Source organism: Dermacentor andersoni, chromosome 3, assembly GCF_023375885.2.
Source record: "Dermacentor andersoni chromosome 3, qqDerAnde1_hic_scaffold, whole genome shotgun sequence".
Taxonomy (NCBI): domain Eukaryota; kingdom Metazoa; phylum Arthropoda; class Arachnida; order Ixodida; family Ixodidae; genus Dermacentor; species Dermacentor andersoni.
In genome coordinates, this window is record NC_092816.1 from 99,284,606 (window position 1) to 99,307,120 (window position 22,515).

The 22,515-nt window shown below is 43.4% G+C and overlaps 2 protein-coding genes and 1 long non-coding RNA gene across 5 annotated transcripts; 2 read left to right on the forward strand and 1 right to left on the reverse strand.

The window, feature by feature from the left end:
• The first annotated feature begins 1,654 nt into the window (after positions 1-1,654).
• LOC126541134 (uncharacterized) lies at positions 1,655-4,458 on the forward strand. The gene is made up of 3 exons (XM_050187823.3): positions 1,655-2,157; positions 3,217-3,428; positions 4,084-4,458. Exons 1-3 carry the CDS (start codon positions 1,980-1,982, stop codon positions 4,456-4,458), a joined length of 765 nt encoding a protein of 254 aa, XP_050043780.3. The 5' UTR covers positions 1,655-1,979.
• Positions 4,459-4,463: 5 nt separating this feature from the next.
• Positions 4,464-6,470, reverse strand: LOC129387373 (uncharacterized). Of its 2 annotated transcripts, none has more exons than XM_055076304.2 (3): positions 5,916-6,470; positions 4,926-5,130; positions 4,464-4,817 (listed from the first exon to the last, which is right to left on the reverse strand). In XM_055076304.2, the coding sequence occupies exons 1-3, from the start codon at positions 6,274-6,276 to the stop codon at positions 4,490-4,492; spliced, it is 894 nt and encodes a 297-aa protein (XP_054932279.2). In that variant the 5' UTR covers positions 6,277-6,470; the 3' UTR covers positions 4,464-4,489. The 2 variants fall into 2 exon arrangements, with proteins under 2 accessions (XP_054932279.2, XP_054932275.2); XM_055076300.2 differs by having other exon boundaries at positions 4,926-5,478; positions 5,916-6,469.
• Positions 6,471-11,891: 5,421 nt separating this feature from the next.
• Positions 11,892-22,083, forward strand: LOC126541754 (uncharacterized). 2 transcript variants are annotated; one of them, XR_008614632.2, is made up of 5 exons: positions 11,892-13,068; positions 16,837-17,367; positions 17,429-17,564; positions 18,415-18,488; positions 19,023-22,083. It is a non-coding gene; the product is annotated as an uncharacterized lncRNA (long non-coding RNA). The 2 variants fall into 2 exon arrangements; XR_011893418.1 differs by lacking the exon at positions 11,892-13,068 and having other exon boundaries at positions 16,683-17,367.
• Positions 22,084-22,515: the final 432 nt, after the last annotated feature.

Genomic DNA, 22,515 nt, shown 5'->3' on the forward strand with positions numbered 1-22,515 from the left:
GTAAAGAGATAGTGTCCGTAAGCCATTCTGTACTTTGTTTGTCCAAGATTATTATTTTGACAGTAAGTAAAAGACTTCATTCGTTTCGAGAGTAACAGTAATGTCCAGGATCGCACCCGCGTGCTGTTTTTATTGAGCGCCGAAACCAAAATTATGAGGAACGCGCCGCGTTATCCCTCATACTACGCAAGCCAAGCGCTTCCGACAGATAGCGACTCCGTAAGTCCTCGCCCCCAATAGCCATTGTATGATAGTGACTTATAAAGTGCCTTACATAGCCCTTGTATCCTGACCAAATAAATAAATAAATATATATATATATATATATATGTTTGAAAAGAACAGAGAGAGAGAAAGCTTGCTACATAAGACCTGAAAATATAATGTCGCCTCACAGGCACCTACAAAGCACGCCGATCTTTGAATGGAATGTTGGTGAATTTTATTTAACGAATTTCTTGATTTACTTTTAGTTTTATACAACACTGAGCATGTGCCACTGGGTGTGCGTCCGTTCTTGGCCAACCCGAAATGGGCATATCCCACTACGATTCTACCATACAACATATAATGTTGGTTGGGAGACCTCCCAGGGAGCTCCAGAGGGCATTGCGCACATGCCACTCGATGAAAAGGTCCAAACGAGTTTCTCGCGTCGGCTTATTTCCATATATATATATATATATATATATATATATATATATATATATATATATATATATATATATACACACACACACACACGCACACATATGCTCTGAGCCACTCCCCTACGAGCGCGCAAGGAAACAGAAGCAGCAGCGCAAAAGTCGAAACCTTGCTTGATAAATTATGGATAAAGATAGCTTTTTCATCCGTCTGACTGACCCGCAGGCACAGCAGTCAGTGACGGTGCGTCGAAGCAGCGGTAAATGTCGTAGAGCTAAACCTGGCAGAAACAAAAAAGGCTGCCGAAACGAAAACCAGAGTTCGCTTGTGAAAACAGCGTATCCTTAAAAAAAAAAAGAAAGAACCCTACATATCCTTGCTTTTCTTGGCTCGTCATCGTCGTGCTCAGAGCGAATTGAAACCCAGAAATCAGCGGCATGAATGGTACGGCATTGCTGGTCGACAAAGCGGACGGAAAGCTTCGCACGACCAACAGTTGAAACCGCGCAGAAAAAGACGCGCGCCGGGCATGCCGTTAATGCCGCCGCGTCGTCCATCCAATCAGAAGCTACTATAGCTGACGGTGCGCCCCACAATTCCCTGCGATTGCTCGTTTTGGCGCTCAGTTAGTTCCTATATGCTCCTTATGCTAGGGTCATACGTGTGCGGCCGTCCGTCGCGCTCCTACGAGTACGCGCACTTCCCGAGCTCCGCGGTTCCCGCTAGCTTACGAACTTTGACGTCCGGCAGTAGTACCTTTCGAGATGGCGGGGGTAGTGTGTTTAGCCATCTTGGAAACAGGCGAGCGTAAAAAGCTCGTGCTGCCGACAGGAACCCATGCAGAACTTCTGGCGGCTTTGGCGCCATTTGTGCCCGTCAAGGCCGATCCACACGACGGACCGAATTGCTCTTTTGGACCGCGGTCCGCGCATCACGTGATAGGACGTCACCAGTTCGTGCGTACCGCCGTTGGCCCGCGCAAGACCGCGGCCCTCGTGGTCCAATAAAGGCCGATCCACACGACGGACCAAATTGCTCTTTTTGGACCGCGGTCAGCGCATCACGTGATAGGACGTCACCAGTTCGTGCGTACCGTCGTTGGCCCGCGCAAGACCGCGGCCCTCGCGGTCCAACAAATCGCCGAGGCTTTTCCCGCTTCCGTTGTGGCGGCGGACCGCATGACCGCAGCGATTTTGGCGTAGCCAACGAATGTTGTCCAGCAACAGTGTCTTCAGCCAAATCCAATCTAGTTTGCGGCTCAGTAAAAGCCAGTCGTTTCATGTCCGCCGTTCCGCCTACACGTGCGTGCAGGAGATATATTTTTAAACAGCATGTGCTCTTGGAGTGACGACGAGGTTTTTTATTTTGTGTCCCTCGTTGAGCAGTTCCCGGCTTTGTGGGACTCGAGCCGGAATGATTACAATGACAACGCGAAAAAGCGTTACCTGTGGAATAAGGTAGCTGGAGAGATGAACGAGAACTACCTGGAAAACGGACCCTATGAAGTGGGTAAGTTCTTTCTGCGACAAGGCAGTCTTTACTTATTCATAATGTGAGTTCGCGAGAGTGTGATTTCTCATTGAAAGGCATTGCTCCTCCCTATATGTTATAACACTACGTTGAGTGTGGCTGCACGCCGATTTTTTCGAGCCACTGACATAGCGTTCGCGCGCAGACAGCAACTTACACGTAAATTGGTGGGAGCACTACCTAAAAGATTGCATATGTGCGGCGTTCGTTAATGCCTGGTGGTTTTACAGAGTTCCCTCCTCACCTTGTCTGTTTTAATTTTGTTTGCTCACGCGCAGTCCCTTTTATACCTAATCATTTTTTATACAGGGTGTCCCAGCTAAAAGTAGCCAATGTTTTAAAGCGAAGTGTGCTAAGAGGCTCAAACCAACTCAGTGGTGTCGAGTATCGCGTGTCCTGGTCTGCGGTATATTTTTTGGTTTGCAAAATCAGTTAGTATAAAGTAATTGCCAAACATATTAAATATTGCCTTTGCCATGAAAGTGTCAATACGGAAGTTGTAGTTCACACTTAAAAATGGTCGACTGAAGTGTTTGCAACTAGGTACCATTGATGGAGCTTCTTGTAATTGCCTTTAAAGAAAGCCGACGAAATACAACCGCGTGATAGCACCACTATTTCAGCGCTCCCAGACGACTGATCAAGAAACGAAATCCGCATATCTGTACAGCGGTTCCGGGACGGGCTTGGCGATTCCAGTGGCCACAAAGTACATGCCAGTAACTCTCGCTACTAAAGCATATGATCGCGAACGAATAGAAGAACATGGCAACTGCATTTTCCTTCCCGATTAAACAGTTCTGCGGTCAGCATTTACTCAATCCCGAGCTCCTCTCCTTTTCTTTCTTTTTTCTTGCCTTGTGTGGTCGGGCTTCATTCCACAAGTGGGGCGAATTATGCCACGTCACGTCGAAGCGCCACACACCTTCATCACCGCGCTTGCTCTGTGCGCCCGATCGCGACAGGGCACGCGAGTGAGTCTCGAAAAAAAGGCATGCAAACAATGTCCTTTTACTGATCGGTGACGCATTTTTGCAGATGTGCTGAAGGGCATCTTCGCCAATAAAAGGCGAACCTACAGAAAGGAAAAAAAGAAAGTCCGCACGACAACGAGCGGCCAGCCTGCAAGCGAGGTGTATACTGGCAAGTGGATTTTCTTCGCCGCGATGCGGTTCCTGGATGCTGTTCCGGAGCCAAACCACCGATTTTGCAGCGGGGACTATGGCAGCTCGGCAAGTTCAGCTATAGAGGTACTGTATTTCTGTGCATTGTTGTCTCTGCGCATGTAGAAAGCGAAATTCCAGGAAAGATCAGAATGTTCCCACAGAGTCTCCAATGCCCTAAAAACATGGTTTCTGCAGGCCCTCGTGCGAGTTGCGAGCACACCCAAGGTTGACGACTGGGCGTGTTGGTATAGAATATCAGAGGTTGGATTGCGCAATATTTGGACGAGACACACAGAAAAGAGTTTGCAGCAAACCGTCAGGCAGATGTTCACTTGTACAAAGGAGGATTCTTCGCCTATTTCACTGCACAAAATGTGGAGAATGCAATTGCAACTTGGAAAAAATGCCTTATTTACTGTGCGTATATTGCAGGCTGAGGCACAAACATTGCAATATGCTGCGCTGTTTAGACCATGGCTTTTGCTTCACTGAGTTGTAAATAGGGCAGCGACATTTGTCACAAGCTGGCTGTTTTATTTTTTTGCATTTAGAATTACAGAAATTCTAACTTTTTCATAATTATGCGACTTCGGCACATAGACCTGACAAGTAAGGGCTATAGCCCAGGACGCATGCAGCAATTTTCAGTTGCTTCGACGTATCGTCTGTGAATGCCTGGATTCAAACCGAAACAAGGCGGCAACTTATTTCATGCCACCTGTGAAATTGTTCATTTCAGCCTCACCACAACCGAGATATCCTGGCACCTGCAGAACAGAGTGGTGGGGAAGAAGGGGAGCTGTCCGTGATGCTGGAGGAAAGCTCGAGCACCAACTCCCCAACCACGTCGAGAAGAGTCGAGTCGCCGCCCACACTCAGCACAAAACGGCCGAGGCAGTTACGCTCCTCGGGGCCGTCAAGCGAGGACTGGGTCCAGAGGCAGGCAGTTTTGCACAGTATTGCCTCAGCCATGCAGCAACCGTCCGAGCCAAACGACGCCTCTTTTTTCTTTGCCAAAACGATTGCGGCTCATATGAGGCAGCTGGACGCTGTGAAGCAGGTGCAGTGCCAGAAAGAAATTCTGGACACAGTTGAAAAATTTCTGACAATGTAAATAAATGTGTGTGCAAATGGTCATTTTATTCCTATTCATCAACATATGCAGATGCCCTCTGCCACGGCACAACACCTTGGCCGTTGAAGTAGTCCCGCATGTCCTCACGGACCCTGGCACCAAATGCGTTTACACGTCCGCGTGTTGTTCGTAGGCCAAAAAATATTTGCTCCCTATCTTCGGGCCCCGAGTCAGGAAATGTGCTCATGTCGTTGCCAAGGTAGTTATGTAGCACACATGCTGCCTTCACCATCGGGACAACTCTTTCAGGCCCTGCGTTGATTCTAGTGAGAAGAAAGCGAAAGCGATTGGCCAGTATACCGAACGCGTTCTCCACAACCCGTCTTGCTCTGGACAACCTGCGAAATGTATACAAAGTGAAAACGTATTGCATTTTCTTAGGTAAGCATATTCAAAGGCCTTATAATGCCCTCTAAAATACAAAGTATCAAGCTTAAGATGCATGCCTGTAATTAAAGATCCGCTGATCACCCGACAGGCTGCTACCTCCATACGGCTTCATCAGGTTCTTCCCGATGGGAAATGCGTCGTCGGCCACAAACACGGGGGGTAGGAATAGACCTGGTCCAACTTCCACATGGTCTGGCAAGTTTGCTCTGTTGCCTTCCAATGCCTCCTGCAGGGGCGTGGACTGCCATACTCCTGCGTCGCCTCGAGCGCCGGGCACACCAACGTCAATGTAGGTAAATTTATAATTTGCATCCACAACAGCCAGAAGAATTATGCTAAACGACTTTTTATAGTTAAAGTAAAGGGACCCAGAGTTGGCTGGTTTGGTTATGCAGACATGCTTCCCATCTATTGCCCCCACACAGTTTGGAAATTGCCAATTTTCGTCAAACCCCCTAATAACGTACCGCCAATCTTCAACTGTTTTTGGTGACTTCATATAATCTTTGCTTAGCTTATGATAGATAGCCGAACACGTTTCGGGAATGAAATCGTTGGCGGTGGAGTGCCCGACTCTGAACTGGCGACTTAAGGAATGGTGGCTCTCACCTGTAAATAAAAAAAGGCGAGGTGTAAGGACCTATTTAGATTGCCGGTAGAACATACTGGCGCATGCAGGCAAACTAGACTAAACGTGGGCAGTTTATGCAGGCATGGCAGCTGGGCAATCGTTTTGCTTTTTTCTTACTGCCGATGTCAGCGAAATAGTGGCGTTTTAGCTCCTACAAACCCCACTTCACTGCATGTCGCTGAGAAGGTACAGAACGCCAAGGCTCAGCTCTACTATAAAGAAAATAGCTAGCTGCGTGCTACACTATGGTAACACATAGAGCATCTACGTTCGGCTGCTGGTCTTGAAGCCGCATGTTGCACCCGGTGCTACATTTCAGTAGCGATTGGCTGTAAGAAAGTACATGAGGCGCAGCCATGGCAATGAGAAGTGATGTAAGGCTGCAACAGCCCAAACCAAGACGAAAAATGCTTACCAGATGCAAGGTAACGCAGCGTTGCTTGCAGCTTCGTCGCCGGCTGTATCGGCTGGCGCATGACAGTCGTCTTCCGTGCTATCCTAGGCCCCACGCGCGCGAGAAGTTCCGCGAACTGCTCCCGGCTCACGCGCAGGAGCCGTCTGTACTCAGAAGGGTCGGACACTACCAGCTCTTTGAAGAGTTGGTTCTGCAGGCCGAGCTCCTTCCTGCACATCCAATCCTTCACCCAACACGACCTTTTCGGGGCAGGGTAGTAATTTTCTTCGTCCACGCAAAGAGCCAACGCCACAGCGGCCAAACGACGTTTCTGCTCCGCCTCCATTTCGACGACTTCTATTCGCGATAACATGCGCAGCATGAGCGCGAGGGGTTGGCATGGTTTCGCGAATTTGTTGAGTCGCGAGCACTGCGGCCGAGAGTGTAGCTGGTTGATCTGCTCCGCCGTCTGCTATCGCGGTCCACCGTGTGGATGTGCTCTGCGCCGGACCGGACCGCGCCGGGCCATGACGTCGCATCACGTGACCGATCGGCCCGCGGACTTGGTCCGTCGTGTGGATCGGCCTTCAACGAGAACACACTGGTAAGTACCTTGAATACCTTGATAGCTTTGCATTTGGGTTGGATGGTTAATAGTGTCACTTCCGTAAGTAGTCATGCATGGTTGGCAAATTACAAGCAACGCGGACAGCTACAGAGGGACTCGACAAGAGAAGCGCTTTTTGTATCCCTTTCTCTATGCATGTGCGCGCGCTTTTTCTCGCTGCTTGTAACTTCCCAAGCATGAATGCATGCCAACTCGCAACTTTGGGTACTTTTGGTACAACTATTATGTACTGAAAAAACGAAGGCTCCCTTCCTTTCGATTTGTGTTTCTTTGTCTTAGTCTCTTTTTCGCGCTACAAGATACTTGTGACAATCGCTGCACTGACCCACTAGTTGAAACAAAGAACATGCATATCCTTCGCGTTGTGAGATTTGTCCGCACGTGGTATATTTACATGCGTGAGAGTAATTAATTTTCGGAACGTGACAAAAATTTAATACTACCAAGAATCGGCACGTGCTTCAGCGCAATACAGGGTGTTTCACTTAATTTGAGCCATGCACATGCTACGTAGCTGGACAGAACCAAGGTAAAGTTGTTTGCCGTCGCTTGGAGATATTTTATGCATTCGGACAAATTAGATAATTGATCTTAATAAACTTCCCAATTATGATCATATAAATGGTGTGAGAAAATTGTAGAGCAACATGAATAACTCCCGATACAGCTTTCTGTTGCTCAGTACGCTGTACATAAAAGTGCTTTTCCGAGTGTGAAAGATGCCCGCGAATACACGCAAAGTGCCTCGAGCGGCCAGTCGCGCGGCAATTTTGCGTGCATTCGTGGGATTCTTTCACGCTCAGAAAAACACTTTTATGAGCAACAGAAAGCTGTATGGGGAGTTTTTCATGTTGCTCTACAATTTTTTTTATTTAGACCTTTGATCTAGTTATAATAATTGATAAGTTTATTAAGACATCATCTAATTAGGCAGACGCAAGAAATAATCTGTGTCTCTCAGCGATGTGGCATTTGCATATTCTAATTTGGCTCAGGCTACGTGAAACCCCACACACACACACATATATATATATATATATAAATAAATGCCAGAAGAAAGGAAACCGAGGGGCCCAATTTTTAGTAGTCATATCATAAGAAGCCAACAAAGACAGCATAAGAGAAATTACTTGCGCTTATTGAGTCAAATAAATGATAAGTTAAAAATAAAAATGGATGAAAACCCAACTATGTATAGTTGTTCCTATATATACCTTTGTTGGCTTCTTATGATATGGCTAATAAAAATTGGGCCCCTAGGTTTGCTTTCTTCCTGTTCACATATAATTGCCACTTCAATGCTCTGTATTTTCTGTGCCGCCTACTTTGCCATGGTGCTCTCCTGAGGCCTCTGGTGCATGACACATCACCGCACTAAAGTAAATATTAATAGCATGCAACATGATGTGACACTATTTGCATGCCCTTATTCATTCCCGATCAAAAAAGCACGTGCCACTAAGATGCATGTTGTAATTAGCCACACTGTTTGTAGTTCTTGGATAATTTGGGTGTAGCTATTACATGGATAAAAATATCAATAGGAAACTGCGTCATCAGCTCGGGAAAAAAGTATTAAGAGGTTGGAATGTAACAACATGAGTCTATACCATGTGATATGTTTCTATTCTTGCTCCTTTGGGCTGTGAGCAGGCTGCACTGATAGGCATTGGAAGAGCTGTAATAGTATGTGTGCACCCAAGAAACGCTGATATTTATAATTAAAATGCCTTGTTCAGCTCCAGGTCCACGACGACGATCTGGATGACTTCATTGACCTGGAGGCAGATGCCATAATTCCCACCAAGGCGAAGATAAAGGTGGCAAGAAAAACAGTGCCTCATACAGATGTGAGTGTATTCTTCTGAAATAGAAGTCAAGCAGCCACCAGGAAATTGTCTTTAGAGCGTGCTTGTGTTTAATTGTTTGTCTCCTCAGTGTGGCAAAAATGGAAAAATTTGACACAGTTAAAAGTTCATGGCGTTGCTTGTGGAAGAGTTCAGGCAGCACGTGTCGAAAAGCTGTCGATCCAATTCACCCATTTCCTATGACCCGGTAAGGAAAAAAGTTAAAGGGCCCTTCATCAGGTTAGGGCAATGCAAACACACAAGCCTGGTGTGTAGATCACACACTTATTGTGTTTGTGAAGTTTCAAACCACTGCATGTTGCAAAAAACAGCTAAAATTTGAATTTAAAGCTTGTGCGCCCTTCCTTTCAAGGGAGCCCCACATTTTGCCAGAGAATGAAAATCAGAGGCACTGCCTGCAATGTTGCCGACTATGACACGTGAGTTTGGTAAATCATTTATTGCAGAACCTGCAAAAAATGTAATTGTAAGTGCGGCGCACTGTGAAAATGGAAGAGAAAAAATAATAAAGGACGCGATACTTGTAATGGAAACATGACATCTCTTTGACTTAGTTGTCAGAGGAGACGGAGAAGGAAGGCATTCAAATTCAAGGGAGTCAGGATGTGGAGCTGTTAATTTTCAATCTGCACGTGATGAATCTACACCTGATGCAGGTGCAGATTCAGGCTTAGGCATCAGGTTCAAGTAATCCATAGTTTGTTCCTCTTACCTATGCTACATAGAACTTGGCTGACTCTGCAGACTTGCTAGCTTGTCATGCTGCTTGGTATTGCCATTGTGCTGGAATTAGCTGGTGCATCTTACACTTAAAAGGGAAAATATTCTTTTAAGCCAAGTCAGGTTATCAAGCAATTTCAAATACCTTGCTGCTACAGCTCACGTTTAACTATAATTTCGAAGGGCTGTAATTGTTGCCAGCACCACAAATGGCCTTGTTGCAATATGCTTGAATTTATTAATTGAAAGCACAGCTTAGTGAAGTGACATTGATTCTTTCATTGAGGACCTCTGTTAATGTACAAATCGGAAACTGTTGCTGCAGGAAAGCATGGTTGCTGTGCAGTGCACGTGCCCGGACACCAGCTTCTCAAATGCGTCCGACAATGCTGGCCCCACTAATGAGCTTCTTGGTCTCAGGTAAGAGCTGGTACTTCATAGAAAAGGCACAGAAAGGCCCTTTGTCATTCACTGCAGCTAAAAACAGTTACTACTTTGTGAACTTAACAATAACAATCCTTTTCAGTGATGGCTCCTCCATCGTGGAGGTGCATGTGCCACTTCAAAAGCAGTTTGACTATTTGGACTTTAAATTGCCATCATTCGGCCCATACGAAGAGGTCCTACAGCGGAAAGAGCCCATGGGGGGACCGGTGAGGCGAGCAATCATTAACCGCCTTTTCAAGCGTGTTTCGAGATAGTATGGTAAGCAGTGCTTTTGCATTAACCTAATGTCTGGTCCCTTGTTATGTCGACATGCGTAGAAGTTGGCCTCCAGCCCCACCTGTTAAGGACCGCTGTGATAGCAATCACGCTGGTCCCTAATGTTGATGACTGGTGGACTTTCTTTATTGTAGAATTCCTAGTTCGAAGCACCTGGTGCCAAATAATTTCTTTATAGGTCTTACTGGTATCCGTCTGGAGTGACTGAATTTGGCAATAAACCAGTTATACCACTAAATAAAAAAATAATTTCAGTAGGTTAATGCTGATATAAAGCACAGCTATTTCTGGTGGTAAACCTTTTGTGGTAAGCCTCTCACAGTGCTGCTAAGACTGCTGTCATGGTACTGCTGCCTTCTTTTTTTCATGAAACAATGAAACAAGAGAAAGCAGGCTCCCATCGTAACACTGTCGTTAGGGCATTCACCTTCGGTGTCAAGGCAGGCAGTTAGAATCACAGTACTAATGATTCACGTTTATTTTTCTTTCTTTCCTGTTTCAACTTTTTTTTCTTTTGCACAAGCGGTATATTACAGCAAAAAACTTAATTTCTCGTGCAGTGTTTTAGTGTTGAATTGAGATATGAGAACTTATGTTTATAAACTGGAACAGCTGTTGATCTTAGTATTGTGTGATATTGCAGACACGTATACTCCCTATTAGGGAAAGTTCTGACAGCCATAGCTTCCACATTATTTAACCTCAGGATAGCTTGCACACATTTCTCCGCAAGCTTCTAGTGGTCTTGGTTGTACTAACACTTCCCACAGCTTCCTCGAGGTTCTTCTTGCCTTTCTTTAGTTTTAAGATATGTGGTAAACGAAGAATATGGGCTTTTTTTCATGGTCAAAAAGTAATAAACTTTGTATATGCTGTGCAATAGTAAAAAATATTCAGCTGGTTGTTAGTAGATGCAGTGATTTATTAGCGGGTTCCCAGCTGCAACAACGAGTGAACCAGGTGGAACTGCTTACTTAGTGCAGGGAATTGGCTAAAAAACCAGTTGAACAGGTAAGCGATCTAAATCTGATTGCCCAACTCATATTGCAATACCAACCGTCTCAAGGCCCATTGCAAGGTGCAGTAATCGCGTAGCCGAACAAGCTCTAGGCAACTACAGTGAAAATATTCTTTGACATTGCAATGAACACATGGCAGTCCACAGCACTAGTGACTGAGAGGCTGTTGAACACAGTGCTATGCTTACAATTTTGTTGTGTACCAGACTATCAGGAAATCGATTGCAAATTTATGTAACCTCAAGAATGAACTGAAGCACACAGAACGCAACAGGCCAACTATTCAGGAGGGTACAACCGTTTTTAATACTAGGTGTTTCAGCGAACACATTAAAAAAAATTTTAAAGGTTGCCTGGGGCACATAGCACAATTCTAGTTCATGAGCTGGTCTACTCAGAGGCGGATATTATTTGCAAAAAAAAATTGAAATGCATAATCGACTAATTAACAATATTCACTAATTAACTACTTTCCTAAAAAACATTGTTTTATGTATTCAAGCACAAAAGTACTTGGAACGCCAATGCATTTCTCCACAAATTTCGGGAATCAATATCTCGAAACTGGTGTCATCCTGAGAATTCGTTCCAAGTGAATCCGCCTTGCAAACTCCATGGCTACAATTTGTAAATTGCAATATGGCCCGTAAGGTAACTAGTTAAAAAAACTTAATTAGTGCACTTCCATTACTTAGTCGATGAGGCATTTAAATTTTTTTTGCATGCCGCCTCTTCAAGTAGGCCAGCTCATAAACTAGAATTGTGCTATCTGCCACAGGCAACCTTTAAATATGTTTGTAAGTGTTCACTGAAACACCCTTTATACTGCCTGAAGTAGCATTCCAATAGCAAGAAAAAAGTGCTGAGCCCAGATAAACAGAAGCACTTATTCTCAGGCTAGTTGGTTCATAACTGAAAAGCAAAATAACTTCACAAAAAAACCCACACAAGAAGGAACATATAAAGTGCCACTGATGTGATTACGGATGCATTTCACTGCGTTAAGAAAACATGAAAGACATCCGGCGTAGTCATTACAAATGTGCCAGCGTAGCTTCTTTGGCGCTTGCTAATGAAGAAATTTAGTTTCTAGATTTATATTTGGGTGGCTGTTGTGTGCAGCCTAGTCCAAGTGCTGCTATGTGGGTGTAGTTTTGGTAGGTATGTGTTAATGCTACTGCAGGCAGCTGCATATTAATGTGGCTATATTGTTGTGAATAAAATAAGCTGGAGGGTGGCACCTTCTTGGTTCCACGTATTCTTACACCACAATGCAATTTCACACATAACTTCTGCTTCTGCAAGGTGACTTGCAGGCAGAATAGTCTCACTACCATAAAAGGTTATAATGTAAGTGCCAAAGAGTAGTAATTGACCAACAAGCCAGATAGCCCCTTCAGTCACGAATTAGACTAGCATGGATTACTTGTGCAAGTTAATTATTGGTTGCAAGCATTACTAGAAAGAAAAAAAAATTCCGCAATTGCTGCAAGAACGCCCCCTGTTACACCACCCGTCAAACACTAGTGCCTTCTCCAAAGCGATCTTCGGTAGCGATAGATTTTCCTCAGTACAACGGAGGTACTTGAGGTAAAAAGAACGTTCAATTTACCTTAAGCGTAATTTTATGATCTATTCCTTGCCACAACTGCACAGATATGGCAAAAATAGGTCGTGTCTACAAATGTGTACAGTGACTGAAGGGGATACGTTGCATGCCCTTAACAGAGGTGTAGTGCCACCTGCATCCTGCACTTTTATAAACAGCTTACTGCATTGCCTATGTATGTGTGCATGCATGTATGTTTATATGCTTGCATTCATGGCTGTAGGAAACTGAAGTTGGGTAGTGTATTTCCTGAGTTCCTTTAAAATGTAACTTTTTGTCTGACATGAATCTGTTTTTTTTTTGCTTGGACAGAGTGGTTTGCAGGTTGGCCTATGTTGAGTCAGGGGCTGATAACCAATTATCATTTCTTTCAACCATTTATAATATACCTAAGAAACAATGATTGCATTAATTGGCTTTTTGAAGATTCTTTACAACTTTAGTGCTTTCCTGAGATGTTTTCATGCTGTACTGATAATACAAACATTATATTGATACATCTCTTCTGAATAGGTACCCTTCTAAGGAGCTTTACTGCACTGCTGTGGAGCAACTAATTCAAAAATATCCGCACTTGCGTGACAACGTGAAGATAGGCAGTGGCATGGTGAGTAAACCTTTTCCCATCTTTCACTTCCCATATTAGTACATAGGTGCCACATTGAGGTCTTATGCAGTGGTTCTGACAGCTGGATTGATGTGGTGTGGCAGAGCTCATTGCAGGGTCTTATAATCAGGCAAGGACAACAAGAAGGAAGATGCGCAGTTTATTAAATGCAATGATGAAATGAGGATGGGCCTTAATGATTGTGTTTATGAAACTAGGAAGCCTAATTCAGAAACCTTGAATATTGTGTAACTTCACTCAGGCACGTCAAATAACTGAGTCTTTTTATGTAATATGCAACGAGCTCAGATTATATCCAGGAAATGGATAGAATATATCCAAATCTGGGAAACTCGTGCTACAAAGTTGAGATCTCTAGTGGTGTGCTGATACCATACATCACTAAAAGCTTCATGGAGGTCTCAGTGTTATGTATCCTGGGTGCACTTACACAAGTAAAAGAAGGAAGATCCAACAGAATGAAATGGTAGAAATAGAACTAGTATAGAACGACAGAAAGCTCAGCTAGTTGGTAAGGATTCATTATGCAAAAAAAGTGAGGCGTGTTGTCCAGTTCTCTTGTGTCCTGTCTGCACGCCTCACTTTTTTTGCATAACAGAACTAGTACTTAAAATGCTTTTTTTTTCATGCACAGTAACATTATTATTTGTTTTGAAAACATACCGGGTGTTCTAGCGAACACTAAAAAAATTTTAATGGTTGCCTGTGGCATATAGCACAGTTGTAGTTCATGGGCCGGTCTGTTTAAAGAGGCGGATATTACCTGCACAAAAAATTGAAATGCATAATCTACTAATTAAAGAATTAATAAGTTTTAACTAATTACCTCATGGTCCATATTGCAGTTTACAAATTCTAGCCGTGGAATTCGCAAGGCATATTCGCTTGTAAAGAATTCTCAGGATAACACCACTTTTGAGATATTGATTTCCGAACTTTGCAGAGAAATGCATTGGTATTCAAGTTACTTTCGTGCTTTAATGCATATAACGACGTTTCGTGAGGAGAGTAACTGGAATGTCAATGCACTTAATGTTCGGGAATTAATATCTTGAAACTGGTGTCATACTGTGAATTCGTTCCAAATGGATCTGCCTTGCGAACTTTACTGCTAAATTTGTAAATTGCAATACAGGCTACAAGGTAATCAGTTCAAAAATGTAATTAGTGAATGTATGTTAATTAGTCGATTATGCATCTTGTGCACTAGGTGCAAACACACACAAGACACAAGGGAGGATAGGGGGCAGAGCGCCACTTACAACTGCTTTATTTGGAGGCACACCACACACTTATATAGCCGGCTCAGACGCAAGGAACACAATCAGATCAAGATTGATATGAAAGCGAACTGGTTAAACATTTCTTCTCGGCCAAAAATATTGATGGGTTGCTGACACACACGCTTCCTTTCTTTCCGATAAAGAAAGCTTAAATTCCTGAGCTTTTTTATCTTTACTCTTTGCTAGAATACGCGCCCCTGCAAAACATGGCTCACAAGAGCGTGACGGGCAGGACTTAATGTGCTTGGATATGTTTGGCCCTTCTTTATCTTGCTCTACATTTCTTACATGTTCCCTAATTCGGTTGTTAACGCAGGGCTCAGTTAGCCCTATGTAGGAGCGGCTGCATAAGAGGGAGATTTCGTACACGACACCTTCGGCGCACTTCATGATCGGTCGCCCGTGCTTGGTGCCGCATCCATTTTTATCTTCGCATATTCTTTTGATACGAGAACAAAGGCTTCCTAGCTTCTTGGGGGCTGAAAACACAAGCGGTACCCCATGTCTGCTAGCAACCTTTTTTAAATTGTGGGCCATCTTGTGTACATAGGGCACCACCACAGGCCTCAACACCTCATCTCGAGGGGCATCTTCCTCAGCTCTCACAGCCGCACTCATTTTTTGTACTAGGCTTTAAGCGACTGCCATCACAATTGAATCAGGGAATCCAGCTGGAGGCAGCCTAGCCAATTGGTTCTGCCAGCTAAACTGCATCTTGTGAGGGCACGATTTTCCCAGGGCGGATTTTAGGCAAAGTGAAGCAATTCCCCTTTATATTAACTTCGAATGGGCGGAGTCGCATGGCAGGAGCCCTTTTTTTGCACGAGGTGCATATGCCCAACAAATCTGATCCGCACAAAACTCAATGGTTATATCTAGAAACTGTAGGCAGTTACCCTCAGGCACTTCAACGGTGAATTGCAAGCCATTTCTTTATCGAAAAGAAAGGAAGTATGTGCATCAGTGATCCATCAACATCTTTATATATGGCTGAGAAATATTTAACAGTTCGCTTCCATATCAATCTTGATCTGATTGCGTTCCTTGCGTCTAAGACGGCTATATGTGTGTGGTGTGCCTCCGAATAAAGCAGTTGTAAGTGGCGCTCTGTCCCGTCTCCTCCCTTGTGTCTTGTGTGTGTTCGCACCTAGTACTCAAGACGAATTGTGACCAACTCGCCCAACAAGATGTCCTTTTAAGTTGATTATGCATTTCAATTTTTTTCGCAAGTAATGTCTGCCTCTTTGAATAGACCAGCTCATGAACCAGAATTGTGCTATCTGCCACAGGCAACCTTTGAAATCTTTTTTAAAGTGCTTGCGGAAACAACCTGTATATATACTAGACAGGAAAGGGATGCGAAGAGCAGGCTGGCAACTGCCACCGGAAGGGGCACAACGCCTGCCTACTCTTCAGAAAGCAGGAGACAGCAACAGAAAAAGAAGATAGGAAGAAGGGGATGGAAGACAAAAGAAAGATTGCATATCTCAAAGAATTAGGTAGAACACACACAATACAGGTCACACGCAGTAGGGCCGGTCACTGCAGGTCACGCCACTAAATATTGTCGAAATAGAAAAAATAGTGTCCGAGTTCCTGTCACTCGGAAACAGGCTACAAATGTGAACCTAAGGTAGATTCTTTTAGAAAAGTAAGAGTGTGATGCACCTGATTGCGTCGAAACTCACAACCACTGGGGTACAAATATTTGTTGAGTGTCGTACACTGCAGGCCAAGAAGGTGACAGTCTCTCACAAGCGACGTGCGCTGTGCAGTGGAAGCAGGACACTACAGTATCAGTGGACATGATGGACCAGCCACATGTCCTTGTCATTATAAACGTTCGCACACGCTCACACAGCCAACCCTTAGCTTGAGTAGTAGTGCTCTAGTGCGACAAGGCAAGCCTTGATCGCGAACACGGGGTGGGAACATTCCATTTGCGATGCGCTAGTCTGGATGCTGCTTGAGTAGGTGTTGACAAATCACCAGACGAGCTTCATCAAGCTTGCACAATATTTCAGGGCAGGCACAGCTGTTATGAGCGCAAGTGAAGCCAGCCGAACAGCCTCGTTATTTCTGGCGACCTTTATGTGTGAAGGTATCCGTTGGGCAACGAGAGATATGTCATATGAGACAATTTTGTTGGCAGAGTCATTATAGCTGCGCACAACTGGACAGTCAATCTGACTGCGTTGTAAACTGCTAAGGGCAGCGCGAGTCTGTAAAGGTGGCAATCTTACACTTACACAAGTAAAACAACCAAGATCCAACAGAATGAAATGGTATAAATAGAACAAGTACCTTTAAAGAAATTTGTTTGTGATGCACCGTAACAGGTAAAAGGCTTTTGTTCTAGGTATGCATACACATTTCTTTAGCCAACTGGAATTCATGTGTGCTTTTATGCACTAAAGTAACGAAAGTTATGTCTTTTATGCCTCTTTGTTCAAATAATCTACAGGAATCGTGGAAAGTTGCCCTCAAGAATAAGTTTAAGAACAACAGAAAGAAGGCAGTGAATGTGTCCACGGAAATGCAAGCGGTTCGGGCCCAGAGCTACCGCAAGAGTCCCAGGGAGCCAGTGGTGGAGGTGGCGAACAAGAAGCTATGCCGCCTCTCTGTTAGTGTTTGTTAATTATTTCTGTTTTGTTTTGCATGCCCCTCTGAAAAATGCAGGTAAAGTGTTGTCAGTGGTGCACATCTTTCGGCTGTTTTTTGTTTCACTGATATTTTTCTTTTAACTATCAAAGTTTCGTCACTGAGGTGCTGGTTTTACATATTGCAGGACAACAATGACCTCATCATTTATGGGGAGACCCTGGAGTCGCGACATAAACATAACGAGTGGCTGCAGCAACATTTTGCAACTGCTGATCCAGAAGATTTGCGGCCACGTCTTCTTGCAACAGCCAAGGAACGGCACGAGTGTCTTCGCCGAATCACGTTGTCGGAGGCGCTCCTGCAGTATCCTTTCCTAGCAACAGAACACTCGGTATGCTTATGTTCAACGTTTTCATGCCGTTCATGCTAATCATAATGGTCTCTATTTTCAGCTGCTGATGGAGTTCAATATATTGTTCAAAAGAACAATACTCGACAGTATTGAGCGTGGCTGCAGCCGTCTGTGCAGCATCATTCTCGACCACGCGGAGCAGGACGAGGTTGTTCAATTCTCTGCCATGGCTTCTGGTAATTTTACGTGTTGCTATTTTTTATAGATTTTCAGTGTTGACAAAACTGCTACTCCTTTCGGGGATCAACCATTTCTGTATATACATAAGTTACTTTATAATAAAATCTTTTGCATAATTACTTTTATTCACTTGAGCTAAATGTACCCAGAGCAAGTAACTTCTTTACTCTCACATGCAAGCTACAACAGGTTTTTTCAAGCTGTAGAGGATTAACCACTATGAGAGAGCATGCCGTGTTTGTAGGAGCCTGCTTAATGCGACTTCATATGATGATTATGATTGGTAACTGTCTTCTAAAGATGTAGTTCTGGCACCACACTGAATTTTCTCATTCAAAACTAGAAATCTGCACGAGGTTACTAACATCCGGGTTGGATTCTTGAACACTAGAAATGAGCTGTTTTCTTTGTAATATGCTGTGTAAGGTGTGCTTGAGATGGCCAGAAACGTTGACTACACCGCATGGGTACACTTTCCAGTGAATATGAAACAGCTTTGTAATAATGTAACAGCATTGCAAACAACTGTTGCATTAAAAGTTTATAGCAAAAACTACAACTTGGATAACATTCTTGCGTAAGCAGACCGAGATAAAATGAAGACTTAGATGTGGTGCTTGCATCTACCTTTTGTCCCTGTGCGCTTGCGCAAGAATATAGAAGTTCGCATGCCAACAAGCCCAGCATGCAGCAGCGCTACAGAAATGGCAAGATGTGTGCCCTGCCCCTTTATAGCCTTATGCATGAAGTAACTATGCCGATACATGCATAGCTCTAGCTAATTTTTTTCTTTACATAAAATAAGAGAGTAAAATAGTACTGAAGTGTATCCCTCACTGTTTGCAGAGGATGGTGTGCTTGGTGTCCTCAACTTCATTGCAGGCCGCTGCAATGAATCACTTGATGCTATCTTAACAGAAGTAAGTGCTTCAAGACAGAGGAGGTATTAACATATGCAATAGCTGGACTGGAGCACAGTTGTGTTAATCTCCTTTTGGACTGCATGTGGGGCCTGTTTCTGCCTATCATAACTTTCTGGAGGCACTGCGCGTCTGCTCTTCCCTCGCTAGATGGGAGCTGCTGACCCTTTTGCTCAAGGGAGCCTAAACACACTGATTTCATCTGACATCTGTTGCTGAAAACTAATGCTTAGCGAAAATTTAATGACCATGTTTTGTGTAGTCCCAGTGTATTAGTTAGCTTTTATTTAAGGTCTTGGTTAGCTTATTTCTGAATTGTGTGCTTTGCGCACATATGCTGTGACTTTCAGTAAGACAAATTTGTTTTCATATCTGAACATGCCCCCTTTTAGGAAAACCTAAATATAACACACTTTATGAATGAATAAAACAAGGCATTTGCTTTTTTGTAACCATCAAAATTAGGGGCTTGTTATGGAGTGACCTTAGGTTCGTGTAATAAAATTTTTTGTTCATTTTTGTTTTGTTCCACAGACAGCTGCGGTCCCACTAACTCCATGCCTCCAGAGGGCATCTGATGGCTCCCTCGCGCTACACATCGATGCGCAGCGATTGTTTGTGACGTCATCACTGCTAGCAGGCCTGGCCTGCCTTTTCGCTTCTTTCTGGGTATTCCACATTGTATACCCAAAAAAGGCCCACAGGATTTTAACATTCATTGAGCACTGCTTTCTAGATTTGTGCTACACAAAGCCACGGGTGAAAGCATTAGAGTTAGTAAATTTTTACAAGAACTATTGCTAGGCAAAAAAATTTTCAGGTGCATATCCTCAGAAAAGTGTATAAAAATTATTTTGCCCAACAAAAGCACTGTTTGAAGGTCAGTACGCTATCACTGGGTCTAATGGTAATCTCTAGTGCTCTCTCATTTGCTTGTTGCAATACTTTAGAGTTAGATTTTGTATTGTGTGTCACTTTGTTTTCACTGTACTTTACTTTCACTACATCTTGAATGTGTTGTGATAGTTTTTCTTTTGCAATGAAAGATATGGTGGGCAGTTGCCTACACTAATGTGATAGTATGAATGCTTGCTGTATTTATCACGATTGTTTCATTTCGCTGGGGCAGCAATGGTCATTAGCAGCAGATGCTATTTGCCCTTAAGTGCAATATTTTTATTTTGCATAGTATTGTTCATAATGATCCACTGAATGCACTGCACACCCATGTTCTGGACAATTGCCTGTTTGAAGAAATCTGCATATTCAGTGGGTCTAATGTGAACATCTCTACTACTGACTTATTCACTACTTCTTAAATGTGTTGCACTGTGATAGTACGAACGCTTGCTGTATTTACCACATGGTTGTTTCATTTCGTCTGGGGCAGTAGTGGCCGTTAGCAGATGTCATTTGGCCTTAAGTGCAATATTTTTATGTTGCATAGTTATGGTTCATACTGATCCATTGAATGCACTGCACACCCATGTTCTGGACAACTGCCTGTTTGGAGGAATGATCTGCATATTCAGTGGGTCTAATGTGAACATCTCTAGTACTGCCTGTGTATTTATGAGTTAGATGTTGTATTGTGTGTCACTTTGTTTTCACTGTGCTTTATTTTCACTACATCGTGAGTGCGTTGACAGTTTTCTTTTTGCAGTGAGAGATATGGTGGGCAGTTGCCGGCACTAATGTGATATTACGAATACTTGCTGTATTTACCACATCGTTGTTTCATTTCGTCTGGGGCAGTAATGGCCGTTAGCAGCAGATGCTATTTGCCCTTAAGTGCAATATTTTTATTTTGCATAGTATTGTTCATAATGATCCACTGAATGCACTGCACACCCATGTTCTGGACAACTGCCTGTTTGAAGAAATCTGCATATTCAGTGGGTCTAATGTGAACATCTCTACTACTGACTTAGCTTCACTACTTCTTAAATGTGTTGCACTGTGATAGTACGAACGCTTGCTGTATTTACCACATGGTTGTTTCATTTCGTCTGGGGCAGTAGTGGCCGTTAGCAGATGTCATTTGGCCTTAAGTGCAATATTTTTATGTTGCATAGTTATGGTTCATACTGATCCATTGAATGCACTGCACATCCATGTTCTGGACAACTGCCTGTTTGGAGGAATGATCTGCATATTCAGTGGGTCTAATATGAACATCTCTAGTACTGCCTGTGTATTTATGAGTTAGATTTTGTATTGTGTGTCACTTTGTTTTCACTGTGCTTTATTTTCACTACATCGTGAGTGCGTTGACAGTTTTCCTTTTGCAGTGAGAGATATGGTGGGCAGTTGCCGGCACTAATGTGATAGTACGAATACTTGCTGTATTTACCACATGGTTGTTTCATTTCGTCTGGGGCAGTAATGGCCGTTAGCAGCAGATGCCATTTGGCCTTAAGTGCAATATTTTTATGTTGCATAGTTATGGCTCATACTGATCCATTGAATGCACTGCACAACCATGTTCTGGACAACTGCCTGTTTGAAGGAATGATCTGCATATTCAGTGGGTCTAATGTGAACATCTCTAGTACTGCCTGTGTATTTATGAGTTAGATATTGTATTGTGTGTCACTTTATTTTCACTGTAGTTTAGTGGGATTGCACATTGAATGTGTTGTCATATTTTACTTTGCTATGAGAGATCTAATGGGCAGTTACCAGCCCCAGTCTGTGTATTAGTACAAATATTTATGCTTATCACAGCATTTTAAGGCCATGCCTCAGGCCGTTAACTCATGCCTGACTTTTTTATGAGAAACATGTCAGAACTAATAAACAATCACTCATGCTTGGGATCTTTGAAATCATCCTTGTGGTCTTTCAGTTGTCTTCCAAATACTTCCACATCAGCCCCAAGAAACACCAGGATGGGCTTGAAAAATTACTCTCGGAAAGAACCGAGAAAACCTGATGAATGAGGTGAAAAAAATACTCAGATCAGCTCCAACAAACTACAGAATGGGCTTAAAAATTACTCTCGAGTAGAGCTAAGAAACCTTGATAACGAGGTAAAAAAATACCCTCACATCAGTACCAAAAAACTCGAGAATAGGCCTGAAAATAACTCCCAGGAATAGCCTAGAAAACCGGATAAATGATGTAAAAAAGTAATCTCACATCACCTCCAACAAACTCCAGAATGGGCTTGAAAAATTAACTCTCAGATAAAGCTGAGAAAAGTTAATGAAAGAGGTAAAAAAATACTCCCGCATCAGAGCCAAGAAACTCGCGAATGGGCATGAAAAATTACTATCAGAAAAAGCTGAGAAAAGTTCATGAAAGAGGTAAAAAAATACTCTCGCATCAGACCCAAGAAACTCTCGAGTGGGCTTGAAAAATAACTCTCAGGAATAGCTGCTAGAACTTTGTGATGGAAGTAAAAATATAGTCCCGCTATCGTCCCTAAAAACCTTCACACAGATTAAAAAATTACTCTCGTTTCTACATGCAAAAACTTGGTCAGCATGGTAGTAAATTTTTACCTCGACTGGTACGTAGTAAAAAAAACCCAGAAAAGGGAATGCGATACAGGACGAGCGGTTTACTCCCATTTCGCGTTATTTTTGTTTAGTGTGTACCAAGAGCCAATATCTACGCAGGTTAGCTGAAGACAAGGACAGTTTCGTGCTGCAAACATCACCAATGATTTTCGAAATACTCCGTATCAGCCCTTATGCAAAGGGCTTGCTGAATGCGCCATGCGGGCACATAAAGCTACCTTAAGAAGGTTCCGTAAGATAATGTGCTTGAGCTGTTGGAGAAATTGCTTTTTAGCAACCTTAGAAAATTCCAGGAAGGTGGAAGGTTGCTGTCTCAGCGTCTGCGGTGATGTTAGATCCGATCGTGATTAGACACTTTCCTTGCACCTTCTGTAACTTTTAATGTCTGTTCAAAGGCCGACCGAGGAAGCAAGCTTGATCAGGGCACTCCTGTTTGGGCTCATCACTTGAGAGAGGGAGAAAGGAACTTGCCAGTCTCAGTCAGAGAAACGAGTAGATCCCGA

Coding starts and splice junctions, on each gene's coding strand:
- LOC126541134 (XM_050187823.3), top strand. CDS start 1,980: ATGTGCTCTTGGAGTGACGACGAGGTTTTTTATTTTGTGTCCCTCGTT. Junction 2,158..3,216: donor AAACGGACCCTATGAAGTGG/GTAAGTTCTTTC, acceptor GCATTTTTGCAG/ATGTGCTGAAGGGCATCTTC. Junction 3,429..4,083: donor CGGCAAGTTCAGCTATAGAG/GTACTGTATTTC, acceptor TGTTCATTTCAG/CCTCACCACAACCGAGATAT.
- LOC129387373 (XM_055076300.2), bottom strand. CDS start 6,276: ATGCTGCGCATGTTATCGCGAATAGAAGTCGTCGAAATGGAGGCGGAG. Junction 5,479..5,915: donor GCTGCGTTACCTTGCATCTG/GTAAGCATTTTT, acceptor TTTTATTTACAG/GTGAGAGCCACCATTCCTTA. Junction 4,818..4,925: donor CAGCGGATCTTTAATTACAG/GCATGCATCTTA, acceptor TACATTTCGCAG/GTTGTCCAGAGCAAGACGGG.